Source organism: Ranitomeya imitator, chromosome 1, assembly GCF_032444005.1.
Source record: "Ranitomeya imitator isolate aRanImi1 chromosome 1, aRanImi1.pri, whole genome shotgun sequence".
Taxonomy (NCBI): Eukaryota; Metazoa; Chordata; class Amphibia; order Anura; family Dendrobatidae; genus Ranitomeya; species Ranitomeya imitator.
Window position 1 is genome coordinate 941,318,134 of NC_091282.1, and position 23,693 is coordinate 941,341,826.

Consider the following 23,693-nt stretch of genomic DNA (forward strand, 5'->3'; position numbering starts at 1 on the left):
CACCCTCTATAGTGACCATGAGGAGGCCTAACAGCAGGGGGAGCTAGAGAGCAAAGCGTTCTAGCAGTGTTCAGGATTTACCTGTCATTTTAAGCAGCTATGAAAACATCTAGAAAGATCTGCAGAGGATACTAAGACGCTTACACATCATCATTGACCCTGTGCACACAACGTCCTAACTCGCAGCAGGTTTTATATCAGCAAGTTAAAATTTAATGTGGATTCGCATAGAAAAGCAACGTAGAATACAACTGATCCAAACATATGCCTTTTACTGTGTTACACAGGAATTTGCTGGTTAACTGCCCAATGTAAGTACCACTGGTTACATCTCCGTAGTTGATAGCTCTTTCGCTTAGGGTGAATGTCAAATGTTTGGGTTGGAGCACCCTAATAATACAGACGTTCTCCTCCATTTCCTTAGCAGAGAGGAATATTACTCAGTGCATTGGAAGAACTACAAGTACAAAGTGTTTCATTGCTTTGGAAATGACAACTTTTTTTTTTTCACACACCCAAAGTTCGTGACTTATTTTGAAGATCCCACAGATCAGGAATTCTCCACCACTTGCCGAAGCTCTTCAAACAAGGGGCCAAGCTCTTTTTCCAAACTAAGGATTAGACCTAAAATAAAAAAGGATATTAATAGTGAAAATTGAATGCAGAAGTCATTTTTTGCACCTATATTCCAGCTGTTGACAGTGTACAAGCTGCTGTAGACAATACGTGTACTCAGATTTCAGGGCAGAGAGTGGGAACCTGAAATTTTCCATTGCTCGGCAGAAAACTGCAGCAAAAAGGTAGAAACGATAACAGCTTAGGCTACTTTCACACTAGCGTTAACTGCAATCCGTCACAATGGGTCGTTTTGCAGAAAAAACGCATCCTGCAAAAGTGCTTGCAGGATGCGTTTTTTCCCCATAGACTTGTATTGACGACGCATTGCGACGGATTGCCACATGTCGCATCCGTCGTGCGACGGATGCGTTGTGCTTTGGTGGACCGTCGGGAGCAAAAAACGCTACATGTAAAGTTTTTGGCTCCTGACGGACCGCTTTTTCCGACCGCGCATGCGCGGCCGGAACTCCGCCCCCACCTCCCCGCACCTCACAATGGGGCAGCGGATGCGCCGGAGAAATGCATCCGCTGCCTCCGTTGTGCAGTGCGTTAAACGCTAGCGTCGGAATCTCTCCCCGACACATTGCGACGGGGAGATTCCGACGCTAGTGTGAAAGTAGCCTTATCAGGGAACTGCTCTTTTTCCAACTGCTTATAGGGGATATCTAGGGAAAACAAGTTATCGAACTCGCACTGTATGGAAGCATAAGGAACTTTATTGCTGGTTACAAAATGATACTAATATAATGCAGATAGAACTACAACTTGACTATTTGGAGCCAGTTGTGAGGTTGGTTAGTGGCCGATAACAGGTCAGTGATGACTAGCCTCTGAGCAATCTTAGGTCAGATGAACAATATGGTAGAAATAGTGCTGGATGCGTCTGAGACCAGTTATTGTTGTGTAATTACTACTGTAGTGGGTTCCAGACATCTTCCAATCAGAGTATACATGAAGCCAATACATTTTGCCTTTAGGGACTCTCCAAAGACAAGTTATCACTGATTGATTAGTTGGGGGAAAATGAGGAATTTTATCCCCAACAGGATACTGTTATCCTCATTAAAATTGAGGGCAGCGCACATGACTGACGGCAGGACCATTCACTCTCTATGGGGCTGCCGGAAAAAGCCAAGTGCAGCATCCAACAGTCCCATGGGAAGGAGTAGAGCGGTGTTGGGCATCCGTACTGCTGCCCCTTTCTAATGGACATAAAAGGGCCCCTTGTGTTGATCGGTGCAGGATGGACTGGTCATATCTACACCGATAAGTTACCAGCTATTTTTAGAGAAGGTGATTACAGTGGCACGTAAAGTTTGGGCACCCCTGCCTAAAATTACTGGTATTGTGAACAGTTAAGCAAGTTGAAGATGAAATGCTCTATATTAAAGTTAAAGATGACACATTTCCTTTGTATTTTAAAGAAAAAAAAATTTGTTTTATCTTTTACACTGCACAAATTAAGAAAAAGGAAAATGGGTTGATGCAAAAGTTTGTGCACCCTTGGAGATGTGTGTGCTCAGATAACTTTGACCAATATTTCAGACCTTAATTAGCCTGTTAGGGTCATGGCTTGTTCACTGTCATCGTTAGGAAAGGTCACAGCTTTATAAAAGCCAGCCTCATCTATCCTTTTGCCATAAAATAGCAGCCATGGGTTCTTCTAAGCAGCTGCCTAGCACTCTGAAAATGGTGGCGGCCCAAAAAGCAGAAGGATATAGGAAGATGGCAACGTGTTTTCAAATGGCCTTTTCCTCAGTTCAAAATGTAATTAAGAAACTGCAGTTAATAGGGGGTGAAATAAAAGAAAAAGTATAAATTCTCTGTGCACGCATATAGTGTATATTTCCTCCCAGATATTTGCAGTAGGGTGTGGGTAAGATTTGGTAAAATCTCATCCACTTTGCTACTACTGTAATATGCCGTCTAGTTTCTGAAAGGAAAGCTGCAGTTTATCAGTCCTGAAAAAACATAACTGGAAAAAAGGGTTGTGCAGATTGAAAAAAAATAAAAACTAACTAAAATTCTTCAGATATTTAATCTTACTAACATGCCTGAGTCACCAGATATCTGCCCCAGCTTTGCTGGCATGTCATAAGTGCTGCGAGTAAAGGGGGTTGTCAGACTGTCTCATTTCAATAACTGAGCCAGCCCCCCTAAGGAGGCTGGCTCAGCTCCTAAAATCAGGCAGTTAGCCAGCCCCTGCAAGCTGTGAACGGCACAAAGAGGATGCTTTATCCTGTGTCCAGCACAAGCTGGTGTAGAGAATTGGAGACCAGAGCACTCTTTTGAAGTCCAGTATACGTTTACTGGCATGTTTTGTTACGCTATTGCACTGACTGCACAATTTAAATTATTTTCTTTCAGGGATTAGTAGTTGTATCTCATCAACTCAGACAAGATCCAGGAACTATTTCATGTAAATGGGGACAGGGTAGATTGGATTTCCACCTCTGCTTCCAGGTGGGATAGTCTCGTTTTTCACAACAAACACACAGCACATGTTATCTGGCTAGACACGCACATACTACACAAGGAAGCATACCTGTATTGGCACTGCTGCTAGCTATGAAGCTCACAACTAATGGCAATCTGTTAAACTGGACAACCTGAAACATAAATCAATAGCTTACGGACCACAGAAATTAAATGATACTTATAGCCTCCATATTTCCAAGCTGCTTAACCACTCAACGACTAAGGGCACATTTGGTTCTGCATTTTCATTTTTTGTCAACTTCTTCCCAGAGCCATAACTTTATTTTTCCGCCAATATGGCCATGTGAGGGCTTGTTTTCTGCGGGACCAGTTGCACTTTTGAACGACATCATTGGTTTTAGCATGTCGTGTAATAGAAAACGGGAAAAAAATTCCAAGTGCGATGAAATTGCAAAAGAAAGTGCAAACCTACACGTTTTTTCTTTGGCTTTTTTACTAGGTTCACTAACTGCTAAAACGGACCTGCCGTTATGATTCTCCAGGTCATTAGAGTTCATAGACACCAAAAAAAATTCCAAAATTTGTAGGGAAAAAAAAAAAGCTGCCATTTTCCGAGACCCGTAGTGTCTTCATTTTTCAGGTTGGGTGAGGGCTTATTTTTTGCGCACCCATTGACTTTTTATTGATACCATTTTGGTGTAGATACAATCTTTTGATCGCCCGTTATTGCAATGTTGCAGTGACCAAAAAAAACATAATTCTGGCATTTCAAATTTTTTTTTTCTTGCTACACCATTTACCAATTGGATTATTTTTATATATTGATTGATTGGGCGATTCTGAACACGGCGATACCAAATATGTGTAGATTTGATTTTTTTTTAATTTTTTTTTGAATGGGGCGAAAGGGGGGTGATTTGAACTTATTATTTTTTTATTTTTTAAATATATTTAAAAGACAGGTTGTTTTTTTTTTTACTTTTTGCATGCTTCAATAGTTTCCCTGGGAGACTAGAAGCTGCAGTTGTCCGAACGCCTCTGCTACATAAAGCAGGGCTGCAGCCCTGCTCTATGAAGTAAATATGCTCACTTGCTATGAGCGCCGACTGCCAGGCAGTGCTCACTGCGATCCAGCAATGACAAACACAGGGGTCTCCTGCTGACCCCGGGCTGTCATACCTACCCATCAGCGACCCGCAGTCATGTAACACGGGCGCTGATGGGAGGAGGTAATGATGTGCTTCCTGCGCATGCATGTTAAATGCTGCTGTCAGCGTTTGAAAGCGGCATTTAACATGTTAACAGTTGCGGTTGAATCGCGATTCTATCAGCGGCTGTTTCGGGCACATGTCAGCTAATCAGATCAGCAGTCATGTACTGGAAAAGGTGCGGGCGCATCGCCAGAGTCCACACCGAACAGGACGTTAAGAGGTTAAAGGGGTTTTCTATTACGTAAATAATGTTTTACTGTACAATGAACATGGAAAACACTTTCAATGGATCCCTTTCAGCCTTAATGTGAGGAATGCATGGACAGTGACTTGTGGATCACAAAGAAAACAGTGTGATCCGGCTAATATCAGTGCAAATGAGGACAGAAACAGCGGTTCTAACAGCAGGATGGGCCTATTAATATGTCAATCGTCATAACAAATGGAATTAAAGGATAAAGTGTTTCATAAGGGTGCAGCAGGTTCTTTTCAGAAAATCTTGCACCACCGACACAATTTGTCATAAGTGAAACAAGCCACGCTTTACTCGCCCTCCCCCAGTTGCAGGACTGAGTCTCCACCATAGATCCCAGTACCAGATACTGGCTGCAGCGCAGAAGTCACGTCGACGGCACGGCAGCCAATAAGTGAGCTCAGTGGCTGGGCCCGTGTACATGGAACACCCCACTCAGAACAAGAGCTGACTGACTGGCTGGCCGCCACTCTGTTGATGTGACGTCAGCGCTGAAGGGAATACTGGACACAGATGCCGCACTGGCACAGAAGAGGGCGAGTAAAGGTGCGTTTGCACCACCCAACTCTGCAATGTTTTTATAACAAACTGCGCCCAGGGATCAAGATTTTCTGAATGGGGACAATCCCTTTGAGAACTCTGGAAAATATTTATAATCTTTCCACATATCTGAAGCTAACTCTATAGCAACGCAGACCTGGTGAAACTGTAGTATCCATATTCTAAAAGATGGTTATAATTAGTAGTACACTTTTAATAAATACATATCCGATATAGCTCTAAGTACAACAAAACCAATACTTGGGAAATAAATAAAATACCTGCCCCCCAAAAACTTCTAAAGCAGAAGAACATATCATTTCAGGATATGGAAAGGTTAAATCTGGTGGGATGAGCACGTCCATTACCGGTTGTGATAAACGCACCCAATGTTCACAAAGCTGTACTGGGTCTACAGCCTTACCTACCTGATAAGTGTTGTAGTAACATATGATGCTTTTGTTTTTGGAGAGCCCCAGCTTGCTTCCCTGGTCAGTGGCCAGTGCAAATGTGGAGAGGAAACATGGCCTCAGAGCATGTTCAGGGGAATTCTCATTTGCAACTGATTAAAGAAAACAACAATGAGTGTTAGGATTATAGAAATGTTCACATGCAGTCTCCTACTTCTCATAGATGAGGTGCAAGAACCCCAAAATAGCTGAAAATAAATGGATGACTCTTGTTTGGCTTTATATCATAAGTCATGTGGCATGGCTCTTTACCACCCTGGAGCAAATGCATGTACAGTGGGTATGGAAAGTATTCAGACCCCTTTACATTTTTCACTCTGTTTGACTGCAGCCATTTGGTAAATTCAAAAAAGTACATTTTTCTTCTCATTAATGTTCACTCTGTACCCCATCTTGATTGAAAAAAAACAAATGTAATTTTTGCAAATTTATTAAAAAAGTAAAACTGAAATATCACATGGTCATAAGTATTCAGACCCTTTGCTCAGTATTGATATAGCCATGAGTGATCTTGGGAATGATGCAACAAGTTTTTCACACCTGGATTTGGGGATCCTCTGCCATTCTTCTTTGCAGATCCTCTCCAGTTCCGTCAGGTTGGATGGTGAAGGTTGGTGGACAGCCATTTTCAGGTCTCTCCAGAGATGCTTAATTGGGTTTAGCTCAGAGCTCTGGCTGGGCCTGTCTAGAATGGTAACAGTTGTTCTAAAGCCACTCCTTTGTTATTTTAGCTGTGTGCTTAGGGTCATTGTCTTGTTGGAAGATAAACCTTTGGCCAAGTCTGAGGTCCAGAGCACTCTGGAAGAGGTTTTTTTCATCCAGGATATCTCTGTACGTGGCCGCATTCATGCTTCCTTCAATGGCAACCAGTCGTCCTGTCCCTTCAGCTGAAAAACACCCATAGCATGATGCTGCCACCACGTTTCACTGTTGGGATTTTATTGGGCAGGTGATGAGCAGTGCCTGGTTTTCTCCACACACATCGCTTAGAATTACCAACCAAAATGATCTATTTCTCATAGTCTGGGAGTCCATTGCGAGTTTCCTTTTTTTTTTTTAGCAAACTCTATGCGGCTTTCATATGTCTTGCACTGAGAGGCTTCCGTCGGGCCACTCTGCCATAAAGGCCTTACTGGTGGAGTGCTGCAGTGATAGTTGACTTTGTTGAACTTTCTCCCATCTCCCTACTCCATCCCTGGAGCTCAGCCACCGTGATCTTGATGTTCTTCTTTACTTCTCTCACTAAGGCACTTCTCCCACAATTGCTCAGTTTGGCTGGACGGCCATGGCTAGGAAGACTTCTGGTGGTGCCAAAATTCTTCCATTTAAAGGCAAGATTGCCCTGCACAGGCGTGTACTACAGAGGACAGAGAATGAACTTCAATTCAATATTGTGGCCAGCATGCAGCCAGCGGGTAAGGAAAGGGTGAATCAAACACCCAAAAACTCCGCCCATATGACCCAAAACCAGTCCCGCCAAATTCAGGTGACAGGTTCCCTTTAATAAACTTGAAAAAATGTCTACATTTCTGAGGGGTTTCAGTCAAGATGGGGTGCAGAGTGTACATTAATGAGAAAAAAAAAAAGAACTTTTTTGAATTTATCAAATGGCTGCAATGAAACAAAGAGTGAAAAATTTAAAGGGGTCTAAATACTTTCCGTACATACTATACCTGTATGTTCATACTGGGGTCTGCATGTGTGGAAGGGGCTCAGCCTGCTCGACATACCAGCTGCTATACAGCATCTGTTTGCAACAGCGGTGCCCAGTAGTGATGAGCGAGGGTTCTCAGATAAGGTGGTATCCGAGCATGCTTGAGTGCTAACAGAGCATCTCTGGTGTGCTCTAATACTATGCTTGAGTCACGACGGCTGCATGTCTCTTAACTGTTCGATAGCCGCAACATAGGCAGGGATTGCCTAACAAACAGGCAATCCCCATGTGTGTTGCAGCTGTCGAACAGTTATGTGATATGCAGCTGCAGTGACTCGCGCATAGTATTAGAGCACACCAGAGATGCTCTATTAGCACTTGAGCATGCTCGGATACCACCTTATCTGAGAACCCTCGCTCATCACTAGTGCCCAGTGCTTGTTCCTATTGCTGCTGTTTATCTATGTGCTGCTGTCAATCACTGACAGTGGCAGTTAAATACAGCAATCATTGTTTTGCAGTATATAGAATGAGAAAATAAAAGATCATCATTTTCATGTCCTCTAAGGCTGTGTTTCCACGGTCAGGAAACGCTGCGTGTGACGCTGCGTAGAGCCGCAGCGCCAAACACGCAGGGTCCAAATGTTACAGCATAGTGGAGGGGATTTCATGAAATCCCATCTCCACTATGCATTAAAAGACGCAGGCGGCAGACCCGCGGAAACGGACATGTGGCATGTCTTTTCAGAACGCAGCATGTCTGTTTACAATGCGTCGACGCAAAGGTCACATGCGTAAATGCAGCTTACTACGCATGTCTACTAATTTGCATGCTGGCTCACCTGTCCCGCCGCCGGAAGTCCGCGTCCACTGCAGTTCTCGCGATAGAGTTATTTCGGGTGGTCATCCACAAGCTGTGCTATGTCTGGATGTCAGGCATCCAGATGTAGCAGAGCTGGACTCGTCGTGGGACACTCGTTATTAAATGGACTACGTCGGAGACAGGGAGTAAACTGTTGGTTTATTATTTTTATTTTTTTTCCAGGAGAAAGAGGGCGTCGCAGGAATGAGCGTACAATAAAGATATAAAAACTGTGTTTTATTTCATTAAAATATTTTATTTTGTTGACTATTGCGAGATTGTAGTATGCTGCGAGGAAGCTTATTGCGATACATTGGTTGGATGAAAGACCACCAGGAAAAAAGGAATTTATAAATAAAATAAATGTTATTGTCCTCATGGAAAGGAATACATACATCAAGAGAGATCAGAATACAAAATTTAAAAATGTGTGGGGTGGATGAATGGATTACCCAGGCGTGGCATCTGCTGAGTAATTGCAGAGTAGAATGGGGGTCGTTTAGCTGCTTCAAGGGGGACTTCTACATGTACAGGTGTGCTTTTTTAACGATTGGTACCATCTTTCAAGAGGTGATGTTGTCAGATGGTTTTATTGGATATCTGGCAAGGGATTGTGGGGTTGGTTAGGGGGTATGGGTGTCGTTTAGTAAAATGAAAATGTATAAATAGGTCTTGTATTCATTGTACCTGTCTGGAAATTGTGTCAGACTGTGTTATTGGCTTGTCATATGCTTTAATAAAAACTATGTGATTTAAAATAAAATAAAAAATAAAAAACTTTATTCTGCATGTGTGTGTTTTATTAACCTTTCACAACTATAGGATTAGTAATGGTAGGTATCTTATTGACGCCTCTCCATTACTAAGCCGGCTTAATGTCACCTTGCAAGGGTGACATTAATCCCTTATGACCTCATATGCCACCACTACAGGGCAGAGGGAAGAGAGAGACTAAGCGCCGGAATTGGCTTACCTTACAGAATTTGTGCCATTTCTGGGGCAGCTGGAAGCTGGTATTTGTAGCCGGGGGGGCAATATCCATGGCCCCTCTCTAGGCCAGAATATCAGCCCGCAGTCTGCTTAGCCTTTCTGGCTATAAATTATAGGGGGACCCCACATCATTTATTTTGGGGTGGTCCCCCTATTTTTATAGCCAGTAAAGGCTAAATATAAAGCTGCAGGCTGATATTCATAGCCTGGGAAGACCCATGTGTATTTACCCCTTACCAGGCTACAAACATCCGTCCCCCAGTCGCTGGCTTTCCCTCTCTGGCGCAGAAAATTGCACGGGAGCCCACGCCATTTTTTATTTATTTTTTTAAATGAAATAGATATTGCGTTTAAGGCCAGGTCACACGTGCGAGAAACTCACACGAGTCTCTCACCTCAATACCGGGCACTGCTGCCACCACTCAGGAGCGGAGAGTGCGGCTGCATAGAAATACATGTAGCCGCACCAATCCGCTCCAAAGTGTCGGCGGCATTGCCAGGTATTGATGAGATACTCGTCGGGAGTTTTTCGCATGTGTGATCCTGGTCTAACTCTTTATTACCATTTTATCATGTTTATTACTAAACATCGGGCTTGGTATTATCTATGTATTGTATCCATCTATTATCTATCGATATATCTATCTAGCTATCTATAGATATATCTATCTACAGATAGATATATCTATAGATAGCTAGATAGATATATCGGTAAATAGATAATAGATACAATAGATAGATGATTGATAGATGATAGATAGATCTATCGATTGTATCTTTCTATCTATTATCTATCGTATCTATCTGTGTGTCTAAACACTATTCTTCAATGGAGTATGTAAATGAAGAGGTTGGACAAGAAATAACATCACAATTCTTTTTTTTTGTATATCTTTTTTAGCTTACAAAAACACAGACAAATCCGCATGAAAAACGCATCAAAAGCGCAGGTGACCTGCCAGTGACCTCAGGTGCATATTTTACCTGCGTCAAATCCTGACCATGGAAACATACCCAAAGAGGACTAAAAAATAAAGTAAAAAAAATTGTATTATTCTTCAAATCATTCTTTTTCCCCTTTTAAAAATAATGAAAGTGGTTTGCAATTTCAGATTTTGATGCAGTTTTTGAAGCAAAGACCAAGAGTGGATTAAAAAAAGGAGACATCTACCTTTTATTATTCATTCCTGGCTTTAGCTTCAAAAACCACATAAAAAAAATCTCAACATGGAATCAAACCCTTAATCTCAATTATCATTATAACTAGATTGAATTCCAATATCGGCAGGAATAAATCTCCTGGTCAGATAGGTCCAACCGTGGTACCTCATATCCACATCATGAATTTGGAAATTTGAGATAAAAGTTGATATGTGTAACCTGGCTGTAAGAGTGGAAATATGGGCAGAGAACCACATTACAGCAGAACTGCCACCATAGACAAGTATGTCCATTCTAGTTCCTTACCTTTAATTACAGGTACCCCATCTCTGTCTGACACTACAATGGCATGGAGTCCTTCAACACTAATAAAACAACAATCAAAAATGTTATGTCGGTAACGGACATTACTTACTACACAATAGAAACCGCACATCAGACTGTACATCGTCAATGAGCAAGCGCATGGGCATTTGGATCAGAAATAAAGGACCCCGAGACCAGGCTGTATCGTCAGAGAGGAGGGCAGGAGTATTGTCATTCAGACCTCAGCCATACACTTGTGAGTTAAAGGGAGCCTGTCACCCCCAAAATCGACGATGAGCTAAGCCCACCAGCATCAGGGGCTTATCTACAGCATTCTGTAATGCTATAGATAAGCCTCCAATGTATCCTGAAAGATGAGAAAAAGAGGTTATATTATACTCACCCAGAGGCGGTCCCGCTTCGGTCCGGTCCGATGGGCGTCGCGGTCCGGGGCCTCCCATCTTCTTACAATGACGTCCCCTTCTTGTCTTCACCCTGTGGCTTCAGCGCAGGCGTACTTTGTCTGCCCTGTTGAGGGCAGAGCAAACTACTAAAGTGCGCAAGCGCCGGGAAACGTCAGAGAGGCCCAGCGCCTGCGCACTGCAGTACTTTGCTCTGCCCTCAACAGGGTGAAGACAAGAAGAGGACGTCATGGAATGAAGATGGGGGCCCCGGAACGCGACACCCACCACAGCGGGAATGCCCCTGGGTGAGTATAATCTAACCTCTTTTTCTCATCTTTCAGGATACATTGAGGGCTTATCTACAGCATTAAAGAATGCTGTAGATAAGCCCCTGATGCTGGTGGGCCTAGCTCTTAAGGTACCGTCACATTTAGCGACGCTGCAGCGATCTATACAACGATCCTGATCGCTGCAGCGTCGCTGTGTGGTTGCTGGAGAGCGGTCACACAGACAGCTCTCCAGCGACCAACTATGCGAAGTCCCCTGGTAACCAGGGTAAACATCGGGTTACTAAGCGCAGGGCCGCGCTTAGTAACCCGATGTTTACCCTGGTTACCAGCGTAAACGTAAAAAAAACAAACACTACATACTTACATTCCAGTGTCTGTACCCCGGCGCTGTGCTTCTCTGCACTGACTGTGAGCGCCAGCCGGAAAGCACAGCGGTGATGTCACCCTGGTTACCAGTGAAGACATCAATGAATCGGCGTCACACACGCCGATTGAGCGATGTCTGCGGGAGTCAAGCGACGAAATAAAGTTCTGGACTTTCTGCTCCGACCAACGATGGCACAGCAGGATCCAGATCGCTGCTGCCTGTCAAACTCAACGATATCGCTATCCAGGACGCTGCAACGTCACGGATCGCTAGCGATATCGTTCAGTGTGATGGTACTTTTAGTCGATTTTGGCGGTGACAGGTTGCCTTTAAGGTCTTAAATTATTAAATGTAATTACATATTAGCAATCATTAGTCATACAAAAAACTACGGAAAGAAAGTACCTGGGAAGTTTTTTGTAAAGGAACCTTCTCAAGTCCTAGGAAAAGAAAACAGCAGATGAGTATGGGTCCCCATATCGAAGCAATAATACACCAGAGTGTGAACAACCCTTAAGGGATGAAAAGTTCTAAACAACATATCACCCAGAGGGTAACTAAAGCCTTTTAAGTGATGTATTAAAACATGACTGCTAAAAAGTGGTCAAGAATTAAAATTACTATAGTGGACCTGTATTGTTCCGATATATAGAAGGGTTTCCAGATATTGGAACAACTCTCCAATCAGCTACAAATGCTCATCCTTTTTATATCCATACGCTTCCCTATCTAGATCATGGCTGCAGCCCATGAATCTATGCAGTGCTTTATATATCTATCTTATATTAATAGATCCGTATCCTAGTATCATTGTCCCCATCAGAAAAATAAAAAAAAAAACTAAAAAAAAAACAAAAAAAAACACACACACTACAATTACCTTCCTGCACTCCCTAGCAGCGTCTTGTTCCGGCGCCAGCAGCTGCTTCATGCTTGTAAGCAGCGCATGGCAGTGACATCAAGCGCTGCTTACAAGCAGAGGACAAGCTGTCGGAATACTCACTGCTCTGAATGCCTGGACTATGTGCGTGGAGTGCAGTGAGTAGTCATTGCTCTTTAATAGTGGGTACAGTGTCAGCCGCTGGCTTCCTGCAGCTGCTGGACTTTCACGTGTCACTGCTACTAAAGAGAATATTTACTTATCTCCACTCCCAGCCGCCGCCTGCTGTCACTGTTATTTGCAGCAGCAGGTGTAGGCTGATGGGAGTAGTATTTCCATTAGCCACCGCATGCTCTCGCTATTATCAGTTGGATATAACTCACGCAGGGGAAAATGATGAGAGCTGTCTTCAGCACCCGGCGCCGGGGAACAGCGCTAACTGTACCACTGCTTCCCAGGTTTTGTCCTTTTAAAAGATCAGTGATATGCACATAAGTGCCTTCATTTTTTTCTAATAAAGACAATCTGTGTACTAGGACACATTTGCAATGAAGTAAAATGACGCAACTCCATTGGTGCGATTTTGGATGACGTGCCATGCTATCCACCAATGAGACATGCTAACACAGATGCAGTCGGGTGACCAGGATTGGCTGGTGATTTGGAGCAATAGGAAAGGAGGTCAGCGGTGAAGGAAATATGCACATGCGCTGATGCCTGCGTTTTCTCTATGATCTCATTGGAGACCTGTCTCTATGATGCTGCATAATGAAGCAGTTGGCATCTGATGCCAAAAACGAAAATTGGTTCTACTCTCTCTAGATGTGATAACATGATTGAAGTGGAGGTATGTGTATATACTAATTATAAGGTTGACTGCTTGTTTGTGGTTGGCTATGTTATATCTACTGTGAATGGTCCATGTTAAGGATTTTTATTGGATACATAATATGCATTCATTTAAAGGTTTCTATCTAGATCCTATCACATTGAATCAAATGCATTAAAAAGGTCCAACACTCCATTTTTGCTATCATTATTGCCCTGGCCCCTTAAGGAAGCCTGTGTAGGCAAAACTGTTTGGAGGAGCTATGTGTGTCTTTTAGCATCTTAAGTGGCACCTGAAGGAAAGAAAATGAATAGATCTATAAAGGGCTACATAGATTCATGGGCTGCAGCCATGATCTAGATAGGGAAGCATATGGATATATAAAGGATGAACATTTGTAGCTGATTGGAGAGCTGTTCCAATATCAATAAACTATTCAATATATAGGAAGACTACAGTATATAGTAATTTTAATTGTTGACCACTTTTTAATGAAAATTAATAAAAGTCATGTTTCAATACATCCCTTAAATAGGGGTTATTTACCCTCTGGGTAATATATCCCATATCAAGAACAGGATGAAATGCTTCAGAAGGTTAACCAATGCAAAGTGGAAATCCTGTTCTCTTGACAGGTCCTGGAGGTAAAACCATCACCTACTATGGCATATCCTGTGCATATACCATAAATTCTGGAGTGCACAAAGACATCACTTGGGGGGTTGATGCTGATCTCTGCATGTCGGGTATTCATGGTACAACACACACTGACAGTGCACTCTGTTGCAGGCTCGTTACTACCGATCTGATTCGGCACAAAAGTGCACTGTCCTTGTGCACCATCCCAGCGCCTGAAACGAGCGTCACTGATGAGGCTTTGTTTCAGGGAGGGAGCAGAGACCTCAGCCTCTACCCTCTGATGATACTTCATTTAAATATCCCAGCATGTATTGGGGTTCTCAAACTAAGAATCATCTAAAAAAAAGTTGGAAATAAAAAAGACAAGCAGTTAAATAATGCAGTTTGGGAAGGATAGGGAGTTTTTAATTCAAGTAGATTAGAAAATAGATCAGGTTATGGCATCAAATAGATGGGGGTTTAGGATGAAAATTACGTTTTATTTTTGTTTATACTGTATAACCTGTCACCGACAGAGCTATTAAAAGCTGATCGATGGGGGTACCGGACCACCACTGAGCCAATACTGATGATATATATCCCAAATGGAAGGTCATCAGTTTCATTTGCCCAGAGAACCACTTTAAGGATAGACAGGCAGACAGTTTCCACTGAGAAGCTTCAATCACACTATTTGAGACAAGATATGTAAACTACTGTATATGGCCCAACTTTGTAAATGACTCATAGGGGTATCTTTGTCACACTTCAATATTACACTGAAGAATGCCCTGGATGAAGCAGCACCTTCTACACGCAGAAAGACCCAACACAGACAACGTCAGCCCTGACACACTATGCAAACACGCTTTCTTCAGCGCTGCTCAAGGTGTGCAGAGCGGCAGTGGAGAAAATCTCTCTTAGCAGAAGACTTCATCCACTATAAGTTCATGCTCAAAACCTATAACTCTGCCCTTTCTCTGGCCAAACAATCCTACTTCACCACCCTCATCACCTCATTATCCAACAACCCAAAACGACTTTTTGAAACCTTAAACTCCCTCCTGAAACCTAAAGTACAGGCCCCCATCTCCAATCTCAGCGGTGAGGATCTGGCCACTTATTTCCTAGAAAAAAAATCAACCACATCCATCAGGATATCTCAGCCCAATCTCCTCAATGCCTGGATCCCCTTCCCTGCCGCACCTCAAGCTCATTAGACATCTTTGAGCCTGTTTCAGACGAAGTTTCCAAGCTCCTCACTTCTGCTCGGCCTACAACCTGCAATAGTGACCCCATTCCTTCACCTCTCCTGCAGTCTCTCTCACCAGTGGTCACCACTCACCTGACTAAAATATTTTACCTCTCTTTCTTCAGGTATCTTTCCCTCCTCATTTAATCATGCCATCATAACCCCTTTACTTAAAAAGCCATCCCTGGACCAGAACTGCACGGCTAACTACAGACCTGTCTCTAACCTTTCCTTCATCTCTAAACTCCTGGAACGCTTGGTCCACTCCCGTCTAATCCGCTATCTCTAGGATAACTCTTCTTGACCCCTTACAATCTGGTTTCTGCTCTTTACACGCCACTGAAACTGCCCTCACTAAAGTCTCTAATGATCTAATAACAGCTAAATCCAAATGTCATTGCTCTCTGCTGATTCTCCTGGATCTATCTGCCACATTTGACACTGTGGATCACCAGCTCCTCCTCACTATGCTGTGCTCCATAGGCCTCAAGGACACAGCCCTCTCCTGGTTCTCCTCCTACCTCTCTGACTGCTCATTTACTGAATCTTTTGCCGGCTCCTCTTCCTCTCCTCGTCCCCTTACTATCGGGGCTCCGCAGGGCTCAGTCCTGGGCCCCCTCCTCTTCTCTCTATACACTGCCCCTATTGGACAAATAAGCAGCAGATTTGGGTTCCAGTATCATCTCTATGCTGATGACACCCAATTATACACTTCTTCCCCCGACATCACCCCTACCCTAATTCAAGATACCAATGATTGTCTGTCTGCTGTCTCTAACATCATATCCTCCCTCTACCTGAAACTAAATCTCTCCAAAACGGAACTTCTTGTGTTTCTCCCTTCTACTAACCTCTACCCAACATCGAAATTACCCTGGAGGGTTCAACTATAACTCCCAAGCAGCATGCCCGCTGTCTTGGGGTCATATTCGACACCGAACTTTCCTTTATTCCCCATATCCGATCACTCACTCGCTCCTGTCACCTGCATCTTAAAAACATCTCCAGAATCCGACCTTTTCTCACCTTTGAAACTGCTAAGACTCTTACTGTCGCTCTTATTCATTCCCGTCTGGACTACTGCCATTCTCTTCTGATCGGTCTCCCTCTTTCCAAACTTTCTCCTCTCCAATCCATCTTGAATGCGGCAGCCAGGGTCATATTTCAGTCCAGCCGCTTCACCGATGCCTCCATCTTGTGCCAATCATTACACTGGCTACCCATTCACTACAGGGTCCAGTATAAACTCATCTCTCTCACCCACAAAGCTCTCCACAGTTCTGCACCGCCTTATATCTCCTCTCTCATCTCTATCAATCGCCCTACACGTGCCCTCCATTCTACAAATGACCTAAGACTAACATCCCCCGTAATCCGAACCTCGCACCTCCGTCTCCAAGACTTCTCTCGTGCTGCGCCAGCTCTCTGGAATGCACTTCCCCAGACGATCAGACTGATACCTAGCCCCGACCTATTCAAGCGCGCTTTAAAAACCCATCTCTTCAAACAAGCCTACCACATCAACTACTCAGTAAACTAACTTTGTCCTGTTCCCTCCTTCCAAATATTATCTGCATGTGAATCTGCCCCCTACTATTCATCTGTCTCCACACTCTCCATGCACATGATAACTGCACTTGATACTTGACTATAGCACTTAAACATACGTGCTGATGACTGGATCATGCAGCTTTGTATGAAAATCCCTATTTATTATAATTGCCAGACCTGAAATAACAAGCACTTTTCACCTATTGTGTCCTCCATTTCCTTGTAGATTGTAAGGTTGCGAGCAGGGACCTCACTCTTAATGTCACTGTTTAAATTGTCTTAACTCGTACCGAATTTATTGTTTGTACATGTCCCCGCTTAATTGTAAAGTGCTGCGGAATATGTTGGCGCTATATAAACAAAAATAATAATTATTATTATTATCTATACCCATATACATTAACATGGAGTTAGACTACAGAAATGTAAGGTGAGAATACTACTTACTTCAGCCATGTTTTCTCTGAACAATCACCAAGAACCTATAGAAAACAGAAACCACACATCATTGATAAAGACTGTACATTAGTTGGAAAGATACTGGAGGCTTTCTATCTCCATCCTTGTGTCTTTTACACTACACTTTCAAGTACAGAGAGCGAGCATGTCACTTCTTTAACCCGCTTAGTGTTTCTGAACCCTGAAGTTGTTAGCACTTTGACATGGCTGTGCATTATGCTCATTTTATGGTGTGCTCTTGCATCATCTTTGGCCAGATTCCGCCTTAAAAAAAAACAAAAACGCAGTGCGGACATACAAGTAGTTGTTTGGGAGTAAAAAAAAAAACTAATCCCCTATCCATAGAGTAGGAATCCATATGACATTAGAGGAGATCTGACACCGAGCACCGCAACCGACAAGTTGAATTCTGTTCTGGCAGCAGCCGGAATCTTAGCAATGGACAGAGTGGACTAGAACAGCCATGCACCTTGTTTAGTGGCCTCTGCTGGCTATTCCCATTTGTCATTCACCTGAATGGGAGATAAAGTGCAGCCCTGGGCAGAGGGCACTAAACAATGTACGGGACTGCGGAGGTCCGACATCTGCATTGCTTTTTTGCGAACAACCCCTTTAAGGTGGGGGTATGCTACTGTATTAAAGGGAGCATTATATATACAGTGGGGCAAAAAAGTATTTAGTCAGTCAGCAATAGTGCAAGTTCCACCACTTAAAAAGATGAGAGGCGTCTGTAATTTACATCATAGGTAGACCTCAACTATGGGAGACAAACTGAGAAAAAAAAATCCAGAAAATCACATTGTCTGTTTTTTTAACATTTTATTTGCATATTATGGTGGAAAATAAGTATTTGGTCAGAAACAAACAATCATGATTTCTGGCTCTCACAGACCTGTAACTTCTTCTTTAAGAGTCTCCTCTTTCCTCCACTCATTACCTGTAGTAATGGCACCTGTTTAAACTTGTTATCAGTATAAAAAGACACCTGTGCACACCCTCAAACAGTCTGACTCCAAACTCCACTATGGTGAAGACCAAAGAGCTGTCAAAGGACACCAGAAACAAAATTGTAGCCCTGCACCAGGCTGGGAAGACTGAATCTGCAATAGCCAACCAGCTTGGAGTGAAGAAATCAACAGTGGGAGCAATAATTAGAAAATGGAAGACATACAAGACCACTGATAATCTCCCTCGATCTGGGGCTCCACGCAAAATCCCACCCCATGGGGTCAGAATGATCACAAGAACGGTGAGCAAAAATCCCAGAACCACGCGGGGGGACCTAGTGAATGAACTGCAGAGAGCTGGGACCAATGTAACAAGGCCTACCATAAGTAACACACTACGCCACCATGGACTCAGATCCTGCAGTGCCAGACGTGTCCCACTGCTTAAGCCAGTACATGTCCGGGCCCGTCTGAAGTTTGCTAGAGAGCATTTGGATGATCCAGAGGAGTTTTGGGAGAATGTCCTATGGTCTGATGAAACCAAACTGGAACTGTTTGGTAGAAACACAACTTGTCGTGTTTGGAGGAAAAAGAATACTGAGTTGCATCCATCAAACACCATACCTACTGTAAAGCATGGTGGTGGAAACATCATGCTTTGGGGCTGTTTCTCTGCAAAGGGGCCAGGACGACTGATCCGGGTATATGAAAGAATGAATGGGGCCATGTATCGTGAGATTTTGAGTGCAAACCTCCTTCCATCAGCAAGGGCATTGAAGATGAAACGTGGCTGGGTCTTTCAACATGACAATGATCCAAAGCACACCGCCAGGGCAACGAAGGAGTGGCTTCGTAAGAAGCATTTCAAGGTCCTGGAGTGGCCTAGCCAGTCTCCAGATCTCAACCCTATAGAAAACCTTTGGAGGGAGTTGAAAGTCCGTGTTGCCAAGCGAAAAGCCAAAAACATCACTGCTCTAGAGGAGATCTGCATGGAGGAATGGGCCAACATACCAACAACAGTGTGTGGCAACCTTGTGAAGACTTACAGAAAACGTTTGACCTCTGTCATTGCCAACAAAGGATATATTACAAAGTATTGAGATGAAATTTTGTTTCTGACCAAATACTTATTTTCCACCATAATATGCAAATAAAATGTTAAAAAAACAGACAATGTGATTTTCTGGATTTTTTTTTCTCAGTTTGTCTCCCATAGTTGAGGTCTACCTATGATGTAAATTACAGACGCCTCTCATCTTTTTAAGTGGTGGAACTTGCACTATTGCTGACTGACTAAATACTTTTTTGCCCCACTGTATGTATCTCTTGCATCCATAGTGGTAAATTACAGGTGAATACCATACTACACATCTGGTTGCCTTAACTGAATATTGAGCTCCAAGAGAAAATGAAGTTCTGTTGTCCCCGCAGTTGCTCACGGCCAGTTAGTCAGCGCTGTAATCGCCCCCCGCTCCTACTGACGTCCTGCTCTGCGGTGTGTGCACACTGCATATGTCAGTAATATGTCGGTATAATGGGTGCTGCCTGCAGATGACTGGGGGACATTCGCACTGCACTGCCAGTAAGGCCACGTTCACACGTTCAGTATTTGGCGAGTTTTGTTTATCTTGGTTTATGCAAGGCAAAACCAGGAGTGGGACAATCAGAGGAAAAGTATAAGGATGTGCAGACGATCTGTAAACGCTGCGGGTTGGACGCTGTGCAGCGTCCAGATGTTACAGCATAGTGGATGGGATTTCAAGAAACCCCATCTCCACTATGCGTCCATCGACCCCCGTGGCTTCCCTGCGGAGACAGACATACGGCGAGTCTCTCGAGACTGCAGCATGTCTCCACAAGAGAAATCTCACCCATACAATGCAGGGTACGCGGGGATTCTGCACAGTGCAAAGAACACAGAGGAATCACCTGCGTTCAATAGACAGCAGAGGTTCGGATGCAGCGGACGTGTGCTCATACCCAGGTACAAACACCTCACCACTTCGGTGTTTATCACCCACGTACAGATTCTGAGGTAAAATACTGAAAATGTGACCGTGGCCTTAGACCTATGCATTTACCCGCAGACTAGTGCTCCGACTGCAGGTAAGGTTTATGTTGTGTTTAAATGACAGCTTTACTTTGGGGAGGTTGATGTGTTCGGGGAATTGAGGCCATTGTGGTCACTACTTCATGCCCGAAACCAAATCAGCAAGTGAGCAGAGAAGGAGCATCAGCCCCGCCGTCACCACAGGGGCCCCGCACAGCCCCACCATCACCACAGGGGCCCCGCACAGCCCCACAGGGGCCCCGCCATCACCACAGGGGCCCCGCCATCATCATAGGGGCCCCGCACAGCCTTACCATCACCACAGGGGCCACGCCATCACCACAGGGGCCCCGCCATCACCACAGGGGCCCCGCACAGCCCCACCATCACCACAGGGGAACACGCCATCACCACAGGGGCCCCGCACAGCCCCACCATCACCACAGGGGAACACGCCATCATCACAGGGGCCCTGCCATCACTACAGGGGCCCCGCACAGCCCCACCATCACCACAGGGGAACACGCCATCATCACAGGGGCCCCGCACAGCCCCACCATCACCACAGGGGAACACGCCATCACCACAGGGGCCCCGCCATCACCACAGGGGCCCCGCACAGCCCCGGCATCACCACAGGGGAACCCGCCATCATCATAGGGGCCCCGCCATCACCATAGGGGAACCCGCCATCACCACAGGGGCCCCGCACAGCCCCGCCATCACCACAGGGGCCTCGCACAGCCCCGCCATCACCACAGAGAACCCGCCATCATCACAGGGGCCCCGCCATCACCACAGGGAAACCCGCCATCATCACAGGGGCCCCGCACAGCCCCACCATCACCACAGGAGCCCCGCACAGCCCCACCGTCACCACAGGGGCCCCGCTCAGCCCCGCCGTCACCACAGGGGCCCCGCCATCACCACAGGGGCCCCGCCATCACCACAGGGGCCCTGCACAGCCTCGCCATCACCACAGGGAAACCCGCCATCATCACAGGGGCCCCGCACAACCCCGCCATCACCACAGGGGCCCCGCCATCACCACAGGGGCCTCGCCATCACCACAGGGGCCCCACACAGCCCCGCCATCACCACAGGGGCCCCGCCATCACCACAGGGGCCCCGCACAGCCCCACCATCACCACAGGGGCCCCGCACAGCCCCATCATCACCACAGGGGTCCCGCCATCACCACAGGAGCCCGGCACAGCCCCACCATCACCACAGGGGTCCCGCACAGCCCCGTCATCACCACAAGAGCCCCACACAGAACATACAAGTAACGGGAAATGACCGGGGACAGGAGAAGAGATTCCACAGCACTCACCGCTGCTACCTATCCCGTGACTGCTGCGATCAGCTGACGGGAAGTCCCGCTCACATGATCTGCGCACGTGCCCGAGTCTTCCTGGAGCTCGGGGCGGCCATGTTTGTTGAGGGCTGAGCTGCGGCTGATTAGTCGGTGTTTGTTTGGTTGTGGGAAGGTATGGAATGTGGTCGCTCTGTTGTCTGGTAATAATAGTGGGGGCTGCAGCCACCACTGCGCCGTCTCCATTAACCCCTTCAGGAGCTGACTGCCTTAACCTTTCCACTCTGGCAGTGCTATGAAGAAAGCCCTCATATTAGGAAGCACATTAGTGGGTGTGCCATTGCGCACTGAGGACGTATAGAGGTGCCTGCACTAGGGCTTGTGCCGGCCGTGCTCCTTGCCCGTGTTGTAGCCACACTCCCTCTGGTCAGGTGGCCGCTCTGCAGCCGTGTAATAAGCCCGGATGGCTGTCCCGGATGCCTGGCAGCCTGTATGGATGGCTGTACCGGATGCCTGCAGCCTGTATGGATGGCTGTACCGGATGCCTGCAGCCTGTATGGATGGCTGTACCGGATGCCTGCAGCCTGTATGGATGGCTGTCCCGGATGCCTGGCAGCCTGTATGGATGGCTGTACCGGATGCCTGCAGCCTGTATGGATGGCTGTCCCGGATGCCTGCAGCCTGTATGGATGGCTGTCCCGGATGCCTGGCAGCCTGTATGGATGGCTGTACCGGATGCCTGCAGCCTGTATGGATGGCTGTACCGGATGCCTGCAGCCTGTATGGATGGCTGTACCGGATGCCTGCAGCCTGTATGGATGGCTGTCCCGGATGCCTGGCAGCCTGTATGGATGGCTGTACCGGATGCCTGCAGCCTGTATGGATGGCTGTCCCGGATGCCTGCAGCCTGTATGGATGGCTGTACCGGATGCCTGCAGCCTGTATGGATGGCTGTCCCGGATGCCTGCAGCCTGTATGGATGGCTGTACCGGATGCCTGCAGCCTGTATGGATGGCTGTCCCGGATGCCTGCAGCCTGTATGGATGGCTGTACCGGATGCCTGCAGCCTGTATGGATGGCTGTCCCGGATGCCTGCAGCCTGTATGGATGGCTGTCCCGGATGCCTGCAGCCTGTATGGATGGCTGTACCGGATGCCTGCAGCCTGTATGGATGGCTGTCCCGGATGCCTGCAGCCTGTATGGATGGCTGTACCGGATGCCTGCAGCCTGTATGGATGGCTGTCCCGGATGCCTGCAGCCTGTATGGATGGCTGTACCGGATGCCTGCAGCCTGTATGGATGGCTGTCCCGGATGCCTGCAGCCTGTATGGATGGCTGTCCCGGATGCCTGCAGCCTGTATGGATGGCTGTCCCGGATGCCTGCAGCCTGTATGGATGGCTGTACCGGATGCCTGCAGCCTGTATGGATGGCTGTACCGGATGCCTGCAGCCTGTATGGATGGCTGTACCGGATGCCTGCAGCCTGTATGGATGGCTGTCCCGGATGCCTGCAGCCTGTATGGATGGCTGTCCCGGATGCCTGCAGCCTGTATGGATGGCTGTCCCGGATGCCTGCAGCCTGTATGGATGGCTGTACCGGATGCCTGCAGCCTGTATGGATGGCTGTCCCGGATGCCTGCAGCCTGTATGGATGGCTGTACCGGATGCCTGCAGCCTGTATGGATGGCTGTCCCGGATGCCTGCAGCCTGTATGGATGGCTGTACCGGATGCCTGCAGCCTGTATGGATGGCTGTCCCGGATGCCTGCAGCCTGTATGGATGGCTGTACCGGATGCCTGCAGCCTGTATGGATGGCTGTCCCGGATGCCTGCAGCCTGTATGGATGGCTGTCCCGGATGCCTGCAGCCTGTATGGATGGCTGTACCGGATGCCTGCAGCCTGTATGGATGGCTGTCCCGGATGCCTGCAGCCTGTATGGATGGCTGTACCGGATGCCTGCAGCCTGTATGGATGGCTGTCCCGGATGCCTGCAGCCTGTATGGATGGCTGTACCGGATGCCTGCAGCCTGTATGGATGGCTGTCCCGGATGCCTGCAGCCTGTATGGATGGCTGTCCCGGATGCCTGCAGCCTGTATGGATGGCTGTACCGGATGCCTGCAGCCTGTATGGATGGCTGTACCGGATGCCTGCAGCCTGTATGGATGGCTGTACCGGATGCCTGCAGCCTGTATGGATGGCTGTCCCGGATGCCTGCAGCCTGTATGG

General features: G+C 46.4%; 1 protein-coding gene across 1 annotated transcript; it reads right to left on the reverse strand.

Annotated features, from left to right (window-relative positions):
* Positions 1-190: 190 nt before the first annotated feature.
* LAMTOR3 (late endosomal/lysosomal adaptor, MAPK and MTOR activator 3) lies at positions 191-21,891 on the reverse strand. Its single transcript, XM_069743627.1, has 7 exons — positions 21,485-21,891; positions 17,143-17,177; positions 11,971-12,005; positions 10,505-10,563; positions 5,490-5,623; positions 3,164-3,227; positions 191-624 (listed from the first exon to the last, which is right to left on the reverse strand). The coding sequence occupies exons 2-7, from the start codon at positions 17,149-17,151 to the stop codon at positions 551-553; spliced, it is 375 nt and encodes a 124-aa protein (XP_069599728.1). The 5' UTR covers positions 17,152-17,177; positions 21,485-21,891; the 3' UTR covers positions 191-550.
* Positions 21,892-23,693: the final 1,802 nt, after the last annotated feature.

Excerpts from the sequence above, each read along its gene's own strand:
- LAMTOR3 (XM_069743627.1), bottom strand. Across the intron at positions 5,624-10,504 it reads TGGGGTACCTGTAATTAAAG|TTGCAAATGAGAATTCCCCT; the intron begins GTAAGGAACTAG and ends TTCTTTAATCAG. Across the intron at positions 625-3,163 it reads TAGCAGCAGTGCCAATACAG|GTCTAATCCTTAGTTTGGAA; the intron begins GTATGCTTCCTT and ends TTTTTATTTTAG.